The sequence below is a fragment of the Kogia breviceps genome, chromosome 1 (genome assembly GCF_026419965.1).
Source record: "Kogia breviceps isolate mKogBre1 chromosome 1, mKogBre1 haplotype 1, whole genome shotgun sequence".
Taxonomy (NCBI): domain Eukaryota; kingdom Metazoa; phylum Chordata; class Mammalia; order Artiodactyla; family Physeteridae; genus Kogia; species Kogia breviceps.
Genome location: NC_081310.1, coordinates 157,056,284 through 157,076,121, shown reverse-complemented (window position 1 = coordinate 157,076,121; position 19,838 = coordinate 157,056,284). Strand labels below are relative to the sequence as shown.

At 38.3% G+C, this 19,838-nt stretch overlaps 1 protein-coding gene across 8 annotated transcripts in view; it reads right to left on the bottom strand.

Moving 5' to 3' along the window:
- Positions 1 to 19,744, bottom strand: part of IFT25 (intraflagellar transport 25) — a 35,852-nt gene extending 16,108 nt beyond the window's left edge. For 2 of the 8 annotated variants that reach the window (XM_067007371.1, XM_059063568.2), the window contains exons 1-3: positions 19,603 to 19,744; positions 8,763 to 8,833; positions 7,944 to 8,056 (exon numbers count right to left, since the gene is read on the bottom strand). In XM_067007371.1, coding sequence (XP_066863472.1) covers positions 7,944 to 8,041 — 98 coding nt within the window. In that variant the 5' untranslated portion in view covers positions 8,042 to 8,056; positions 8,763 to 8,833; positions 19,603 to 19,744. Of the gene's footprint in view, positions 1 to 7,943; positions 8,057 to 8,762; positions 8,834 to 10,183; positions 10,262 to 18,876; positions 19,042 to 19,442 lie in introns of those variants that run through there. The other 6 variants (XM_059063558.2, XM_067007351.1, XM_067007363.1 and 3 more) reach the window with 6 other exon arrangements.
- Between the last annotated feature and the right edge of the window lie 94 nt (positions 19,745 to 19,838).

Sequence of the window (19,838 nt, the reverse complement as noted above, 5' to 3'; positions counted from 1 at the left end):
AGCATTTATTATTTCACCATTAAGCTGAAAATTTTTAGTAGATGCCTTATCAAACTGAGAAAATTCCCTTCTCTTTTTAATTTTTTGAGAGTTGTTATCATGAATGGATGCTGAACTTTGTCAAATGTTTTTTGGAATGATCATATGATTTTTTTTTCTCCCTTGTTCTGGAAATATGGTAAATTACACTCAATCTGTATCCCTGTGATAATGTGGTGAATATGCCAATCTTGCTTTCTTTTTTTTTTTTTTTTTTTTTTTTTTTTGTGGTACGCAGGCCTCTCACTGTTGTGGCCTCTCCTGTTGAGGAGCACAGGCTCCGGAAGTGCAGGCTCAGCGGCCACGGCTCACAGGCCCAGCCACTCCATGGCATGTGGGATCTTCCTGGACTGGGGCATGAGCCCGTGTCCCCTGCATCAGCAGGTGGACTCTCAACCACTGTGCCACCAGGGAAGCCCCAATCTTGCATTCTTATGATAAACTCCATTAGCTGAATTCAATTTATAAGGTTTTTGGGGTCTATATTTACAAAGGATACTGTTCTTTAATTGTCCTTTCTTGTAATGTCTTTGTCAGGTTTTGGTATCAGGGTTATGCTGTTCTCATAAAACAATCTGGGAAATGTTTCTCCTCTTTTTTTTTTTTTTTTTTTTTTTTTTTGGTACGCAGGCCTCTCACTGTTGTGGCCTCTTCTGTTGCGGAGCACAGGCTCCAGAAGTGCAGGTTCAGCAGCCATGGCTCATGGGCCCAGCCGCTCTGCAGCATGTGGGATCTTCCCAGACCGGGGCACGAACCCGTGTCCCCTACATCAGCAGGCGGACTCTCAACCACTGCACTACCAGAGAAGCCCTCTCCTCTACTTTTGAAAGGGTTTCTGAAGATTGGTACTATCTTTTAATTATTATTAAATTATTAATAATTATTAAATTATTAATAATTTAATAATTTGTCAAATTATTAAATTTCATCTTGTGTCATTTTTATAGGTTGAGTTTTTCAAGGAATTTGTCCATTTCATCTAAGTTGTCAAACTGATTAGCCTAAATCTGTTCTTGATATTGACTTACTATTGTTTTAGAATCTGTAGTGATATTGCTTCTTTCAATTCTGGTAATAGTAACTTGTATTTTTCTTTTTTTATTTTAGTCAGTCTTGCTAGAGGTTTATAACTTTTATAAACCTTTTCACATAGTCAACTTTTGGCTTTGATAATTTTTCTGTTTATTTTCTATTTCATTGATTTCTGCTCCTACCTTTGTTATTTATTGTCCTCTACTTTCTTTTGGTAAAATTTGTATTTTGTTATCTAGCTTCCTAAGGGAGAAATTTAATTATTGGTTTTAAAACATTCTTTGTTTTTTTTTTGGCTGTGCTGTGTCTTCGTTGCTGCATGTGGGCTTTCTCTAGTTGCAGCGAGCAGGGTCTACTCTTCATTGTGGCGCGTGGGCTTCTCATTGCAGTGGCTTCTCTTGTTGCACCGCATGGGCTGTAGGTACATGGGCTTCAGTAGTTGCAGCACGTGGGCTCAGTAGTTGTGGTGCACGGTCTCTAGGGCATGCAGGTTTCAGTAGTTGTGGTGCATGGGCTCAGTAGTGGTGACACGTGGGCTCAGTAGCTGCGGCATGTGGGATCCTCCTGGACCAGGGATCGAACCCATGTCCCCTGCATTGGCAGGTGGATTCTTAACCACTGTGCCACCAGGGAAGTCAGAATATTTATTTATTTATTTATTTGGCTGTGCCAGGTCTTTGTTGCGGCATGCAGGACCCTTAGTTGCGGCATGCGGGATCTTTTAGTTGTGGCATGCAGAATCTTTAGCTGTGGCATGCGGGATCTTTAGTTGTGGCATGAGGGATCTTTAATTGTGGCATGCGGGATCGTTAGTTGTGGCATGTGAACACTTAGTTGCAGCATGTGGGATCTAGTTCCCTAACGAGGGATTGAACCCAGGCCCCCTGCACTGGGAGCGTGGAGTCTTAGCCACTGGACCACCAGGGAAGTTCCCATCTGTCAGTTTTTGCTTTATGTATTTTTAACAACGATTATAAGGTCAACGTACATTTAGATTGTTATTTCTTCTTGATGAACTGATATTTTAACATTATAAAATGTCCCCTTAATATCTGGAAATACTCCTTATCTTATATTTTACTTTGTCTGATATGACTATAGCCATAGCCATTTTCTCATGCTTACTATTGATAGGGTGCATCTTTTTCATCCTTTTATTTTCAACCTATTCATGACTTTATATTTAAAGTACATCTCTTGCAGACACCATATACTTGGATCTTTCATTTTTACCCAGTATAACCCTCTCTGCCATTTAATTGAAGTGCTTAGAATACTGGCATTTAATATAATTATTGATATGGTTTGGTTTAAGTCTTGCTATTCATTTTTTATTTGTCCCTCCCATCTATTTTTTCTTGTACCATTTCTCCTTTCCTACCTACTTTAAAAAATATTTATTTATTTTGGCTGCGCTGGCTCTTAGTTGCAGCATGCGAGCTTATAGTTGCAGCATGCAGACTTCTTAGGTGTGGCATGCAGAATTCTTTGTTGCAGCATGTGAACTGTTAGTTGCAGCACACACGCAGGATCTAGTTCCCCAACCAGGGATCAAACCCAGGCCCCCTGCATTGGGAGCATGGGGTCTTACCCACTGGACCACCAGGGAATTCCCTCCTTCCCTATCTACTTTTGAGTGAATCAAAAAAAGTTTTAATGCTGCTTAATTCCTTTATTAGTTATTTAACTATACCTCTTATTTTTAGTGGCTGCTCTAAAGGTTATCAAACCTCATGACAGTCAATTTGCACTGAACTCCACTTTTGTGCCATTGTTTTAATATATTTTACACACACATATATAATAAATACCACAATACAAAATGTTTTTTCCCATTAAGTGGTTAGTTGTCTTTCAAAATTATTAAAAGAAAAGACAGTCTGGGCTTCCATGGTGGCGCAGTGGTTGAGAGTCCGCCTGCCGATACAGGGGACATGGGTTTGTGTACCGGTCCAGGAAGATCTCACATGCTGCAGAGTGGCTGGGCCCGTGAGCCATGGCCGCTGAGCCTGCACCTTTGGAACCTGTGCTCCTCAACGGGAGAGGCCACAACAGTGAGAGGCCCGCGTACCACAAAAAAAAAAAAAAAAAAGTAAAGATAGTCTTTTATATTTACTGAAATATTTATAATTTCCAATGCACTTAATTTCTTACTGAATGTTTGAATTTCCATCTAGTATTTTATCATTTCAACCTGAAGAACTTTCTTTAGCATTTCCTGTGATGCAAGTCTGTTTGTGTTAAGTGAAAAGTCTGTCTTATATCCTATATTTTTTAGTGATATTTTAACTAGACACAGAATTCTGGGTTGACAGGTTTCTTATTTGTTTGTTTCTCTTTTTTCCCCAGCATTTAAAAGATATGGTTCCATTGTCACCTGAATTCCACTGCTTGTGATACAAAGTTGGCTGTCACTGGTACCACTGTACCCCTGTACGTAATGTATTTTTTTCCTCCAGTTGTTTAAAAATTTTTTTGTCTATCTTTGTTTTTCAGCAGTTTGGCTATGATATGGTCTCTTATTCATCCTGCTTGGGGTTTTCTGAGTTCCTTGGATCTGTAAGTTGGTATTCTTTAATAAAACTGGGGAAAATTCAGCCAAAAAGTAGAAACAATTCAGATATCCATCAACTGATGAATGGGTAAATAAAATTTGCCATATACATGCAATGGAATTGTTTGGCAATAAAAATGAATGAAGCACTGATACATGCTACAACATGGATGAGCCTTGAAAACATGTAAGTGAAAGAAGGCAGTCCAAAGACAACATATATATCATTCCATTGATATGAAATGTCAGGATAAGCAAATCTGTAGGGACAGAAAGTAGATCTGTGGTTGTCTAGGGCTCATGGGGATAGGGGATGACAATGAAAGTGTGTGAGGTTTCTTTTTGGGGTGCTGAAATGGATTGTGCAGATGGCTGCATAACTCTGAATATGCTGGAAGCCACTGAATTGTATATCTTAAACAGTTGAATTTTATGGTATGAGAATAATATGTCAATAAAGGTGTTACAAAAAAGAAAAAAATAGAATCCAGGTCTCTAACTCACAATTCTTGATTTTTTTATACTATGCTTACTATTTCACAATTTCTTTTTATTTATATTTATATGGCTTAAAATTTTATTTAAATAAATTAAACAATTTTTACTTGCCCTATGTTTTCTCTTGGGTGCTTTTAATGAACATGATCAATGTAATAACATAAAGATATGTAGAGATGCACTTGGATTTTAAAATAACATAACTGAATTCCTGAATTAAGTAAAATGAAGTCATCAAAATAGTAGTTTCCTTTAAAACAAGGCCTTATAGCTATTGACTGTTCAACATCTATCATATCATGTGATAATAAAAAAAGTCATGTAATTTTTTCACAACTCTGAGGTAGTCAGGGTAGGTGGTATTATCCCCATTTTTCAGACCAGGAAACTGAGGCTCAAAGAATAACATATATATTCTTAGCCCAAAGTAACACACATAGTTCACTTACCCAGGAGTTTTAACTGTAAATCTCTCATTCTTTTACATTATGCCAAAGGAACCAATTCTCTCTCTCTTCTACTTTTTCTAACTCATTTTTTTTGTGTAGAATTTTTCTCCTTTTTCATTGACATGTTAAATACCAGGGGTCAAAAGTACAGTCAAGAGGAAATAGAAATATAATCACTTTTTAAAACTCTATTTCTGAGGAAATTTAGAATTGGGAGCACTATCCATTAGGGGTAAATTTATAGCACTGTTTTCTCCAAATAATTCTATTGTTACTTCCATTTAGATAAATCAATTTATGAGCAAAGAATAAATTTTACTATCTACTATATAAAATCTAATTGTATTTGTTGGAAATGTATATGAATTAAAAGTCTCTGATGTGCTCTGTTCAGTTATCGGGTCAGTAACTACTTTACTCCATATAGTTTTCTGTATTAAGGGTCTTTGTCTAATCTAAAAAATATTATGTATTTATTCATTAGTATGGACTGATAAAGTCTAAAATATTATGTTACATATAACAGCCAATTTTAATGATCTATAAACATATTCCCTTGAATGAAAGGTCACCAAAAGGGTGTAAGGTAAATTGATTTTGCCTTGAAATTTTGATTTATCTCCAATCAAAGACAAGATGTATTTTTTGAAAGATCTCTATTTCTGGCAAACGATTTAAGGTAAATCTCTATAGGTCTGTGATCCTCATAGCAGTTCCCACATTTATATCTCTACTCTAAGGCAGAGTGAGATAAATAACTATTACCTGAATTCCAGGAAATAAAAAACTAAGAAGGATTAAGTGGCACATATATTAAGTTTTTTATTCAAACCTTAAGTTTTAGAAACTGGGAGTTAGAAGACATGAGTGTTAGTTTTGATTCTGACACTTGCTTATCTGTATGATTTTGAGTAAGTCATTTTACCTCTAATTTTTTTCATCACCCTTATAATGAGGTTGAAAATACTTTTTTTTTTGGCCTCTTACTCCCCAAGCTTACTGTGAGGGTCAAATAACATAATATCTATAAAACTATAAAGCCCTACACAAATATATTAACAGATGCATATATGTAAGTATGTATGTATGTGTATATGTGTGAGTGTATGTATGACTAATCTTTGATGGTCTAATTCACAAGCTACTCCACAAATATTTTAAGACACTGTGGAGTCAAAGATGAAGTCATAGTCTCTGACTTCTAGAAATTTCCAGTTGAGAGGGGAGACATACATTAAAAATAAATAATTATATAATAAAGGAATAAATAAGATAATAGAGGTATATATCAAATTCTACTGGAGCCCACCAAAAAGGGAAACTATCCTACCTGAGGGAAAGGGACAGATGTCAGTCAGAGAGGAGGTAAGAACTGGGCTTAAAGGAACAGGTCCAATTACTAGAATTTTATACAGATACATGGACTTCACAATAGAACACAAAGAGCCACGAGATCTATGTTACAACTGTCTCTGCCTTCAATAGTTAAAACTAGTACCTGACCTCTTTAGACCTCTCTTACCACAAGTCTAAATGAAAGGTTTCGATAAGATGAACTCGTAAGTCCTTCCACCTCTAAAATTATATGATTCTATGAGTCAAACTCAGATCACTGTACAAATACAAAGAAAGAGAATTCAAGAGGGTAATAAAATTGCCAGAACTAATAAAAAAGGAGTTTGGGGGCTTCCCTGGTGGCGCAGTGGTTGAGAATCCGCCTGCCGATGCAGGGGACACAGGTTCGTGCCCCAGTCTGGGAAGATCCCACATGCCGCGGAGCGGCTGGGCCCGTGAGCCATGGCCGCTGAGCCTGTGCGTCCGGAGCCTGTGCTCCGCAATGGGAGAGGCCACAACAGTGAGAGGCCCGCGTACCACAAAAAAAAAAAAAAAAAAAAGGAGTTTTTCTTGGATGGACTTGGAGGATATTTGCTTAATGAAATAAGTCAGACAGAGAAAGACAAATACTGTATACCACTTATATGCAAAATCTAAAAAATAAAACAAACTAGTGAATATAACAAAAAAGAAAGAGACAGATAAAGGGAACAAATTACTGGGGAGAGGGAAGTGGAGATGGGCAAGATAGGGCTGGGGGACTAAGAGGTACAAACTACTATGTATAAAATAATTAATTAAGCTACAAGGATATATTGTACAACACAGGAATTTTAGCTAATATTTTATAATAACTATAAATGGAGTATAACCTTTAAAAATTGTGTATTGCTATAGTGTACACCTGAAACTTACATAATATTGTAAAGCAACTATACTTCAATTTTTAAAAAAAATTTTTTGGCTGCAGCATGTGGGAACTTACTTCCCCAACCAGGGACTGAACCCACGCCCCCTGTAATGGAAGTGTAGAGTCTTAACCACTGGACCACCAGGTAAGTCCCATATACCTCAATTTAAAAAAAAAAGAAGTTCTTCCATTAACTACTTTTATCCTGGAATTTAAAAGTCTGAGAATGATATCTATCCCCACCTAGAATAAGCTCTAGCACAGTGAAGAGTGGTAACTGGAATGATATCAAGAAGCTGAGAACCAAACAATGCAGGTAGATAGCAAGAAGTGAAGCATGCAGTTCAGCAAGGATGTTGCTTAGACCAGAAAGAAAAAAGGCAGTAGATAGTAAGTCATACTGTTAATATTCCTATTTACCAAGAAAAACTTGGAATAAAACCATAACCAGATATTAAAATGTATACTTCCATAAAATGAGGTAGCTGTTGTTTGAAGTTTTGCCTTGTTAGACCACATCTTTAAAAACTATTTTTATAAAAAGTTCAGTTTAGGAATTCATAAAGAAAAGGATCAGGTACTTCCCTGGTGGCACAGTGGTTAAGAATCCACCTGCCAATGCAGGGGATATGGGCTTGAGCCCTGGTCAGGGAAGATCCCACATGCCGCAGAGCAACTAAGCCCGTGCACCACAACTACTGAGCTTGTGCTCTAGAGCCCACAACCCACAACTACTGAACCCACGTGCCACAGCTACTGAAGCCCACACACCTAGAGCCCGTGCTCCGCAATGAGAGAAGCCACCGCAATGAGAAGCCTGTGCACCGCAACTAAGAGTAGCCCCCACTCGTCACAACTAGACAAAGTCCGCGCGCAGCAATGAAGACCCAACACAGCCAAAAATAAAGAAATTTAAAAAAAAAAAAAAAGGATCAAAACCCTAAATATACACAAATGAATTAGCGCCAGGGATGGTACTAAAGTGGGTAGTCAGGTAATTTAGTTCACCAGACATTTATTAAACTATGTTTAACAGTGCTAGTTGTTGTAAAACACATAATCTCAGTACTCAGGGGGTTCACTGACCTAATATTAAGACTAAGGAAGAAAGAACAGTAACTCTTACCCATCAATTATATTTTCAGGTGGGTGTTTTTCATCACTTGATGTAGCTAAAATCACTTCAGTCCCTTCAGAGCTCAAACAAACATCAATGTTTCTCATCTTAAAGTATTTAACCTGCAAGGAAAACAAAACAAAACAATAACAACAAAAGCAACCTTTTTATTCTCTGAATTTTATCTTGAGCAAAGGAAGAGAGAGAAAGCCTGTTGCCTAGCACAAAGCTTACCAGCCAAGTTATTCAACAAGTGGGAGGGACTCTTAACATGTTTATTTACTTATGTAAACTTTTGACCTCTCCCAGGGATAATCTGTGAGATATTAGTATTTGCAGTACTCTACTCCACAAAAGAAGTCCCTGACACCAACATAATTTTTGTTTCTAAAATTAAAAACCCTCAATAATTATATGGAAACAGTTAATATGCTAGAGTGACATGACTTAGTAGGTAAGTTTTTAAAAAGTGTTTATACAGTTATAATTCAGAAATTTAAAAAAATGAAGAGTATAAAAACAGATGCTTTGTAACTATTTATCCATACACTTATCAATTGAAATAACAAGCAATATTATTTAAATCTTAAAAAATACTTTACGATTGATATTTTTTTTGAGCAAAAATGTGAAATGAGAGAAGATAACTTTTCACTTATTTTTAAATTCTAAATCAGTCATTTGGTTCATGAACTAAAACACATTTCTGTTGGAGAGTAATATTTTAAGTCTGATAAAAAGCATAGTGAAAAGATATTGTTGAGCTCTACTATGAACCCAGGAGGGTAAGACACAAGGAAGATCACAGAAGATTAAATCAGCACTCACCCTTCTCCTTGATCTACTGGTGATAAGGCACAAACCAATATACAGATGCAAAGTGATGGGGAAAGCTGTATCTATAAAGAATTAAAAGATGAAGAGTGTTTGGAAAAGGAAGAAAGGCTTCCAATACACCTCATAGCCTAGCCCCAGTCTAACTTAAAAAAAAAAAACAACAAACTATTTCAAATAAACAAACAACAAGGTTGAGCGAATATTACACTTATTAAACAGCTATGTACTGACTTCCCAGATTTGATGTTAACATTTTTCCATAGGTACTTTTTTTCTTTAAAGAAATAAGTAGCCCCTTACTGTCCTTATTCTCTTCCTTGACCAGTGGTAACAGCTATTCTGAAATTGGTGAATAACCTTCCTATATTTTTATTTATTTATTGGCCAAGTCACACAGCATGCGGGATCTTAGTTCCCCAACCAGGGATCGAACCCACCTGCTGCAGCGGAAGAGCAGAGTCTTAACCACTGGACTGCCAGGGAAGTCCCTGACTGTATTTTTATACTTTTACCATATATGTATCAATATGTACTGTTCTTTTAAAACTTAGATGTTTTCACAGTATATATACCCCTTGCTACTTGCTTTTTTCATTCAATATTATGTTTTCAAGATTTTATTATGTTGATACATGTAAATCTACTTTATTCATTTTAACTGCTGTAAGGTATTTCTCCATTTCTCTAATGATGGATATTTAGGTCTGTTTCCAATATTTTGCTATAATAAACAAATTTGCAATGCACATCCTTGTGCATGTATCCATTGGCAAACGTGGGAGAAGATAATAGAGTATCTTTCTTTGTAGAAGTAGAATTGTAGAAATTTAGAATCACTATCTCCAAGTCAATAACTGATCTATTTGATCTCTAAATTATAACAATTTACATTACCATTAGCAGCGCATGAAACTTTCTGCTCCCTCATAGTCTCACCAACTTGATATTGTTAGACATTTTAGCTTTAGCCAATCTCATTGGTGTGAAATGGTATCGCAATAAGTTTTTTTTAAATAAATTTTATTTATTTATTTATTTTTGGCTGTGTTGGGTCTTCACTGGTGCATGCGGGCTTTCTCTAGTTGTGGCAAACGGGGGCTACTCTTCATTGTGGTGCGTGGGCTTCTCATCGCGGTGGTTTCTCTTGTTGTGGAGCACAAGCTCTAGGCACACGGGCTTTAGTAGTTGCAGCACATGGGGCTCAGTAGTTGTGGCTTGGGGGCTCTAAAGTGCAGGCTCAGTAGTTCTGACGCATGGGCTTAGTTGCTCTGCAGCATGTGAGATCTTCCTGGACCAAGGATCAAACCCGTGTCCCCTGCGTTGGCAGGAGGATTCTCAAACACTGTGCCACCAGGGAAGCCCTCAATAAGGTTTTAATTTGTATTTCCAGGATTACTAGTGAGGCTGAATACCTTTTCATGTTTATGGGCTATTCAGGCCTCTTCTTCTCTTTTTCTTATCCTTTGCTCATTTTCTATTGGGTTCAGTTTTCTCCTTCTGTCTTTTTCTTTTTGATTTGTAGAAAAATTTAAAACAAAATATCCTGGATACAAGTCCTTTGTTATAGCATTGTAAATATCTTCTATCTATAGCTTGATTTTTCTTTTTAACTTTGTTTTTTTGTGCAAGAGCTCCTCCCCCACCATACACACTTTCTTTTTGGTTTTTGAACTATAACACACATACAGAAAAGACCACAAAATCATAAGTATATGGTGCAATAGATTTTCACAAAGTAAACACACCTAGGTAACCACCACCCAGGTAAAGAGACAGAACATCACCAGCATTTGAGACAAGCCCTTCTTATGTCCCCACCTAGTCACTACCCCTCTCTCCTTCCCAAAGGTAGTGTGGTTCTTATTTCTAATTCTACAGATTAATTTCACCTGAACTTTATGTACATGGAAATCATACAGTTTGTACTCATTTGTATCTAGCTTCTTTCACTCATCATTATGTGTTTGAGATTTATCCATGTTGTTACCTATAGCAGAGTTGAAGTGCAACTAAGTAACCCAGTCCCCACCCAGCTCAACTCTAATCAGATCAAGGAAATCAACCCTTAAGTGGAGTTTCACAGGAAACTGGGTGTGAGCTAAAAAGCAAAGAAATATTTCTATGGTCTTGGGTACTTAGATCCAAACCCCTCATGAAGGAAGGAACTACTGATCTCACTCTCAAATATGTGAAATCAGAGGTAAACTGAAACAATTTAAATAAAACTACAACTTGGTACAATCCCAGCATAACCCCTAGTTGGACTGAAATGATCTGCCCCTTATCCTAGCTACCAAAGAAAATGGTGTGTTCTCTCTGAGAAAAAACATTATCTACTTCAGTGTCTACCATTCTTTTAAACACAATGTCGAACATGCAAAGTCATCTGAATAGCACAAGGAATTATAGCCATTATCTTTTAATAACTTTTAGTGGAGTATAATCTGTAAAAATACTGAATCACTACACTGTACACCTGAAATTAAGATAATATTGCAGAGAAACTATACTTCAATAAAAAATTTAAAAATAAAAACTTTTCAAAAATTAAAAAAAGTCATTTGAAGCAGATCTACAGATGACCCAGGTATGGGAATTATAAACTGATTAGAGAATTCAGTGAAAAGATGGATAAAATGGATGAACAGAAAGGGAATTTTAGCAGAGCACGAAGCAACGAAGACTCAATGCAGCCAAAAAAAAAGATGAAGGCAAAATAAAGACAAACAAAAACTGAAAGTAATTGTTACCAGTAGACCCACAGTACAAAAAATATTAAATGAAGCACTTTAGGCTGGAGGGATATGATTCCAAGTTGAATCCTGGATCTGTGGGAAGGAATGAAGAGAACTGGAGATGGCAAATATATTGCTAACATAAAAGAATATTCTTAAAATTTCTTTAAGAGGCTACTGAATAGGGGACTTCCCTGGCAATCCAGTGGTTAAAACTCTGCACTTCCACTGCAGGGGGCACAGGTTTGATCCCTGGTCAGGGAACTAAGACCCCACATGCTGCATGGTGTGGCCAGAAGAAAAAAAAAAAAAAGACTACTGACTACAGTGAAAACATTATCATTGAATGGTAGAAATTTAATAGATGCAGAAGTAATAAATATAATAACACAAACGGCAATAGAAAGGTAAATGACACTGTACTTTCTGTGAAGTACTTTTGTAAAGTTCTTATGTTGAACATGAAGTGATATGCTATTAATTCAAAGTAGAGTAAGATAGTAAGGATGGGGCAGAGTCAAGATGGCGTATTAGAGGGATATGGAATTTGCGTCTCCTCACATCTAGGGCACCTACCAGGCACCGGTGAGGGACCGCGGACACCTAAGGGGAAGGGAAGAACCCCCAGTGACTGGCTTGCGGGATCTTGGTCCCCAGGCCAGAGGTCGGGCCCAAGCTCCTGTGGTGGGAGCTCCGAGTCCAAACCGCTAGACTAACAGAGAACCTCAGACCCCAGGGAATATCAATCGTAGTGAGGCCTCCTGGAGGTCCTCATCTCAGCACCAAGACCTAGCTCTATCCAACTGCCTGCAAACTCCAGTGCTGGATGTCTCAGGCCAAACAATCAGTAAGACAGGAATACAGCACCACCCACCAAGAAAACAAAAAAAATGAAACGACAAATAAATACATTACAGACAAAGGAGCAAGGTAAAAACCTACAAGACCAAATAAATGAAGATGAAATAGGCAACCTACCTGAAAATGAATTCAGAGTGATGATAAAGATGATCCAAAATCTCAGAAACACAATGGAAAAAATACAAGAAACATTTAATAAGGATCTAGAAGAAGTAAAGAGCAAACAGTGATGAACAACACAATTACTGAAATTAAAAATACTCTAGAAGGAATCAACAAGAGAATAACTGAGGCAGAAGAACAGATAAGTGAGCTGGAAGATAAAATGGTGGAAATAACTGCCAGGGAGCACAAAAAAGAAAAAAGAATGAAAAGAATTGAGGACAGTCTCAGAGACCTCTGGGACAACATTAAATGCACCAACATTCAAAATATAGGGATCCCAGAAGAAGAAGAGAAAAAGAAAGGGTCTGAGAAAATATTTGAAGAGATTACAGTCAAAAACTTCCCAAACATGGGAAAGGAAATAGTCACCCAAGTCCAGGAAGCATAGAGAGTCCCATACAAGATAAACCCAAAGAGAAACATGCCGAGACACAGACTAATCAAACTATCAAAAATTAAATACAAAGAAAAAATATTAAAAGCAGCAAGGGAAAAGCAACAAACAACATACAAGGGAATCCCCATAAGGTTAACAGCTGATTTTTCAGCAGAAACTCTGCAGCCAGAAAGGAGTGGCAGGACATATTTAAAGTGATGAAAGGGAAAAATCTTCAACCAAGATTACTCTACCCAGCAAGGATCTCATTCAGATTCGACAGCAAAATTAAAACCTTTACAGATAAGCAAAAGTTAAGAGAATTCAGCTCCACCAAACCAGCTTTACAACAAATAATAAAGGAACTTCTCTAGGCAGGAAACACAAGAGAAGAAAAAGACCTACAAAAACAAACCAGAACAATTAAGAAAATGGTAATAGGAACATACATATTGATAATTACCTTAAATGTAAATGGATTAAATGCTCCAACCAAAAGACATAGTCTGGCTGAATGGATACAAACACAAGACCTGTACATATGCTGTCTACAAGAGACCCACTTCAGACCTAGGGACACATACAGACTGAAAGTGAGGTGATGGAATAAGACATCCCATGTGAATGGAAATCACAAGAAACATGGAGTAGCAAAACTCAGAGCAGATAAAATAGACTTTAAAATAAAGACTGTTAAAGAGATAAGTAAGGACACTGCATAATGATCAAGGGATCAATCCAAGAAGAAAACATAACAATTATAAATATTTATGCACCCAATATAGGAGAACCTCAATACATAAGGCAAATGCTAACAGCCATAAAAGGGGAAATTGACAGTAACACAATAATAGTAGGGGACTTCAACACCCCACTTTCACCAATGGACAGATCATCCAAAATGAAAATAAAAAAGGAAACACAAGCTTTAAATGATACATTAAACAAAATGGACTAAATTAATATTTATAGGACATTCCAACCAAAAACAACAGAATACACTTTCTTCTCAAGTGCTCTTGAAACATTCTCCAGGATAGACCATTCTTGGGTCACAAATCAAGCTTTGGTAAATTTAACAAAATTGAAATCATATCAAGTATCTTTTCTAATGACAATGCTCTGAGACTAAATATCAATTACAGGAAAAAAACTGTAAAAAAATACAAACACATGGAGGCTAAACAATACATTACTAAATAACCAAGAGATCACTGAATAAATCAAAGAGGAAATCAAAAAATACCTAGAAGTAAATGACAATGAAAACACGACGACCCAAAACCTATGGGATGCAGCAAAAGCAGTTCTAAGAGGGAAGTTTATAGCAATACAATCCTACCTTAAGAAACAAGAAACATCTCAAACAAACAACCTAACCTTACACCTAAAGCAATTAGAGAAAGAAGAACAAAAAAACCCCAAAGTTGGCAGAAGGAAAGAAATCATAAAGATCAGAAATAAATGAAAAAGAAATGAAGGAAACAATAGCAAAGATCAATAAAACTAAAAGCTGGTTCTTTGAGAAGATAAACAAAATTGATAAATCATTAGCCAGACTCATCAAGAAAAACAGGGAGAAGACTCAAATCAACAGAACGAGAAATGAAAAAGGAGAAGTAACCACTGACACTGCAGAAATAAAAAGGATCATGAGAGATTACTAAAAGCAACTCTATGCCAATAAAATAGACAACCTGGAAGAAATGGACAAATTCTTAGAAATGCACAACCTTCTGAGACTGAACCAGGAAGAAATAGAAAATATAAACAGACCAATCACAAGCACTGAAATTGAACCTGTGATTAAAAATCTTCCAACAAACAAAAGCCCAGGACCAGATGGCTTCACAGGCGAATTCTATTAAACATTTAGAGAAGAGCCAACACCTATCCTTCTCAAACTCTTCCAAAATATAGTAGGAACAGGAACACTCCCAAACTCATTCTATGAGGTTACTATCACCCTGCTACCAAAACCAGACAAAGATGTCACAAAAATAGAAAACTACAGGCCAATATCACTGATAAACATAGATGCAAAAATCCTCAACAAAATACTAGCAAACAGAATCCAACAGCACATTAAAAGGATCATACACCATGGTCAAGTGGGATTTATCCCAGGAATGCAAGGATTCTTCAATATACACAAATCAATCAATGTGATACACCATGTTAACAAACTGAAGGATAAAAACCGTATGATAATCTCAATAGATGCAGAAAAAGCTTTTGACAAAAATCAACATACATTTATGATAAAAACTCTCCAGAAGGTAGGCATAGAGGGAACCTACCTCAATACAATAAAGGCCATATATGACAAACCCACAGCAACATTGTTCTCAAAGGTGAAAAACTGAAACCATTTCCACTAAGATCAGGAGCAAGACAAGGTTGCCTACTCTCACCACTATTATTCAACATAGTTGAGGAAGTTTTACCCACAGCAATCAAAGAAAGAAAATAAAAGGAATCCAAATCAGAAAAGAAGTAAAACGGTCACTGTTTGCAGATGACATGATACTATACATAGAGAACCCTAAAAATGCCATCAGAAAACTACTAGAGCTAATCAATGAATTTGGTAAAGTTGCAGGATACAAAATTAATGCACAGAAATCTCTTGCATTCCTATACACTAACAATGAAAAATCTGAACGAGAAACTAAGGAAACACTCCCAATTACCACTGCACAAAAAGAATAAAATACCTAGGAATAAACCTACCCAAGGAGACAAAAGACCTCTATGCAAAAAATTGTTAGACAGTGATGAAAGAAATTAAAGATGATAAAAACACATGGAGACATATACTATGTTCCTGGATTGGAAGAATCAACATTGTAAAAATGACTATACTACCCAAAGCAATCTACAGATTGAATGCAATCTCCATCAAACTACCAATGGCATTTTTCACAGAACTAGAACAAAAAGTTGCACAATTTGTATGGAAACACAAAAGACCCCGAATAGCCAAAGCAATCTTGAGAACAAAAAACGGAGCTGGAGGAACCAGGCTTCCAGACTTCAGACTACACTACAAAGCTGCAGTAATCAAGACAGTATGGTACTGGCACAAAAACAGAAATATAGATCAGTGGAACAGGATAGAAAGCCCAGAGATAAACCCACACACATATGGTCACCTTATCTTTGATAAAGGAGGCAAGAGTGTACAATGGAGAAAAGACAGACTCTTCAATAAGTGGGGCTGGGAAAACTGTACAGCTACATGTAAAAGAATGAAATTAGAACACTTCCTAACACCACACACAAAAATAAACTCAAAATAGATTAAAGACCTAAGTGTAAGGCCAGACACTATCAAACTCTTAGAGGAAAACATAGGCAGAACACTCTGTGACATAAATCACAGCAAGATCCTTTTTGACCCACCTCCTAGAGAAATGGAAATAAAAACAAAAATAAACAAATGGGACCTAATGAAACTTAAAAGCTTTTGCACAGCAAAGGATACCATAAACAAGACCAAAAGACAACCCTCAGAATGGGAGAAAATATTTGCAAATGAAGCAACTGACAAAGGATTAATATCCAAAATTTATAAGCAACTCATGCAGCTCAATAATAAAAAACCAAACAACCCAATCCAAACATGGGCAGAAGAACTAAATCGACATTTCTCCAAAGAAGATATACAGATTGCCAACAAACACATGAAAGAATGCTCAACATTATTAATCATTAGAGAAATGCAAATCAAAACTACAATGAGATATCCTCTCACACCAGTCAGATTGGCCATCATCAAAAACTCTAGAAACAATAAATGCTGGAGAGGGTATGGAGAAAAGGGAACACTCTTGCACTGCTGGTGGGAATGTAAATTAATACAGCCACTATGGAGAACAGTACGGAGGTTCCTTATAAACTAAAAATAGAACTACCATACGACCCTGCAATTCCACTACTAGGCATATACCCTGAGAAAACCATAATTCAAGAAGAGTCATGTACCAAAATGTTTATTGCAGCTCTATTTACCATAGCCAGGACATGGAAGCAACCTAAGTGTCATAAAGAAGATGTGGCACATATATACAATGCAATATTACTCAGCCATAAAAAGAAATGAAACTGAGTTATTTGTAATGAGGTGGATAGACCTGGAGTCTGTCATACAGAGTGAAGTAAGTCAGAAGGAGAAAAACAAATACCGTATGCTAACACATATATATGGAATCTAAGAAAAAAAAATGTCATGAAGAGATTAGTGATAGGACGGGAATAAAACACAGACCTACTAGAGCATTGGACTTGAGGATATGGGGAGGGGGAAGGGTAAGATGTGATGAAGTGAGAGAGTGGCAGGGACATATACACACTACCAAATGTAAATTAGATAGCTAGTGGGAAGCTGCCGCATAGCACAGGGAGATCACCTCTGTGCTTTGTGACCACCTGGGGGGGGGGTAGGGAGGGTGGGAGGGAGGGTGACGCAAGAGAGAAGAGATATAGAAACATATGTACATGTATAACTGATTCACTTTGTTGTAAAGGAGAAATTAACACTATTGTAAAGCAGTTATACTCAAATAAAGATGTTAAAAAAAAAGAAGAGATAATTTAGTGAGAGAAATGTGACTACAAGTTTTAATATCACAAGTCTTCACAAATGGAAAAAGGATTTGAACTGGACTCAATAAATACGAACTGTAAGCAGGAAGACATCATAGATGTAAGAACTTTCCAGCAAAGTAAAGATTTTTAATCTTTTCCATCCCTGAAAGTGTCCAAGAAGAAGACTAGGTGATAACCTATGGAGGAAACCAGAGAAAGAACTCTTGCACTGGGGCTCTTTTAGCCTAAATGAAATTCTAGGAAAGGTACATTAGGAACAAATAATGAAGAAACTTGAAAGCCAGGTAAAGATGGTAGGCTTTAGCCTGTAGTCCAGTAGTTCTCAATTGGCCTGGGGGTGATTCAGCCCCCCAGGGGACATTTGTCAATGTCTAGAGCCAGTTTGGCTGTCATACTGGGGGTGGGGGGGTGATGCTATTGGCGGCTAGAGGGCATTTCATGATGCTGCTAAATATTCCACAATGCACAGGACAGTCCCCCAAAACAAATAATTATCTGACAGAAAATGTGAATAGTGCAGAGGTAGAAAAACCCTGTGGTAACCTATGTGGCGGTGGAAATGTGGGGGTTGGAGACTTAAGGAGAGAATTTGCTTTAAAAAAGTAGTATGTTTGGGCTTCCCTGGTGGCGCAGTGGTTGAGAATCCGCCTGCCGATGCAGGAGACACGGGTTCGTGCCCTGGTCCGGGAAGATCCCACATGCCGCGGAGCAACTAAGCCCGTGAGCCATGGCCGCTAGGCCTGTGCGTCCGGAGCCTGTGCCCCGCAACGGGAGAGGCCACAACAGTGAGAGGCCCGCATACCGCAAAAAAAAAAAAAAAAAAAAAGTAGTATGTTTTAGGGAAATATATCTAGCATTGATGTGTAGCAGATAAATAAGAGCGTGTATTCTCCAAATGTTCAGTTCTTTCCTGACGTCACATTCTAACCACCTAAGTTGTCTGAAGGAAGCAAACATGTACTTTAATACAAAACTCATTTCATACCTCCTACATCCACCAATACCCTTCTTTTTTCCTGTGTTGGGTGGAATTATTTAAATAACAAGTAAGAAGTGGCAGAATTTGGGTCCACTTTAAGGTTCCTTTGTTGTGCTTAATGCGAAAGAGGCACACCAATCCCGAAGAAACCCATAACACAACTCAACAGATATGTTGCTTCCTTAACTCCAAAATGCAGGTTCAGGATGTAATCTAACTCCCCATCCTGGGATGCCTTACTTAACTCACACGTGTTCACTCAGGGCCTCAGTTCATCAAAGGTGGTGCACTCTGGGGTGCCATCCTTTGCATTTTTAAAATTCCCTGACCCTGGACTTCCCTGATGCCTTATCCTCCTCTAAACCCAGTGCCACTTACCCAACCCTTTCACCTCCAGTTCATGTAACCTTTCTTTCCAAAAAGCTTTCTGCGCCAAGCCTTCAGTTCACTTTCTTCTTGTGGTCAGGTAAGAGTACCCCTTGCGTCTGGTACTCTTAGAACCAGACTCCTCAAACCCTTTCCCATAACATCATCCACTGGGAACTTTTGTGTAAATCAGAAAACGGTCATCCTCTGCCTCCCCAGGGCCAGGGCCTATAGCTTGGTATCACTTGAAAGGCAACCAGCCCTGACACTACCCTTTCACCTCCTTCCCAAACCCTTCTACTCAGTTCAAGACCATTTCAAGAGCTCCAAGGGCCCTAAACACATACTATTGGACGCCCGGCCCCAAATTACATAAAATATATGAACCCACATCCTACATCAAATATAATCCTTAAGTATATGGGTTACGTTCCAGTTAATAGGTTACATTTGGATATATTTATTAATTTCTATTTGGAACTGATTTTCCCTTTTGGGGGGTCAAAACATAATTTCTGGCTTCCAGAAAGTTCGTGGGCTGGCACTAGTGTCTCTAGGACTCAGGGGAGTGAACAGACCTGCGTCATGCGTCAGTCTTCCACCATCCCGGTCGCCTCACCGCCCGCCCACCGTCCGCCTCCGCGCCGCGCGTCTCCTCACAACCCCAGCCACGCTCGCTCTCTCCCTCTTCCACCAGCATCCCCCGCTTCCGTCGGCCTCGCCCAGCCAGGCTCCCACCTCCCCCGGTGCCAGCCGAGCCCGCTGAACCACCCTGCTCGCCTGGGCCTCCGGTTAGCTCTAACCGCGCTGACTGTCGGGCCTCTGGGTCTCCCCACCGCCCCGCCCCCTCCCCTTCCCGCAGGCCTCCGCGGAGTTCGCGGGCGCTCAAATCTTACTACCCGCTCTTCGCTCCACCCCGCCCACAGGCTCTGCCCCGTCCCGCCCCACCCTGCGCAGTGCGCCGGCCCCCCAGC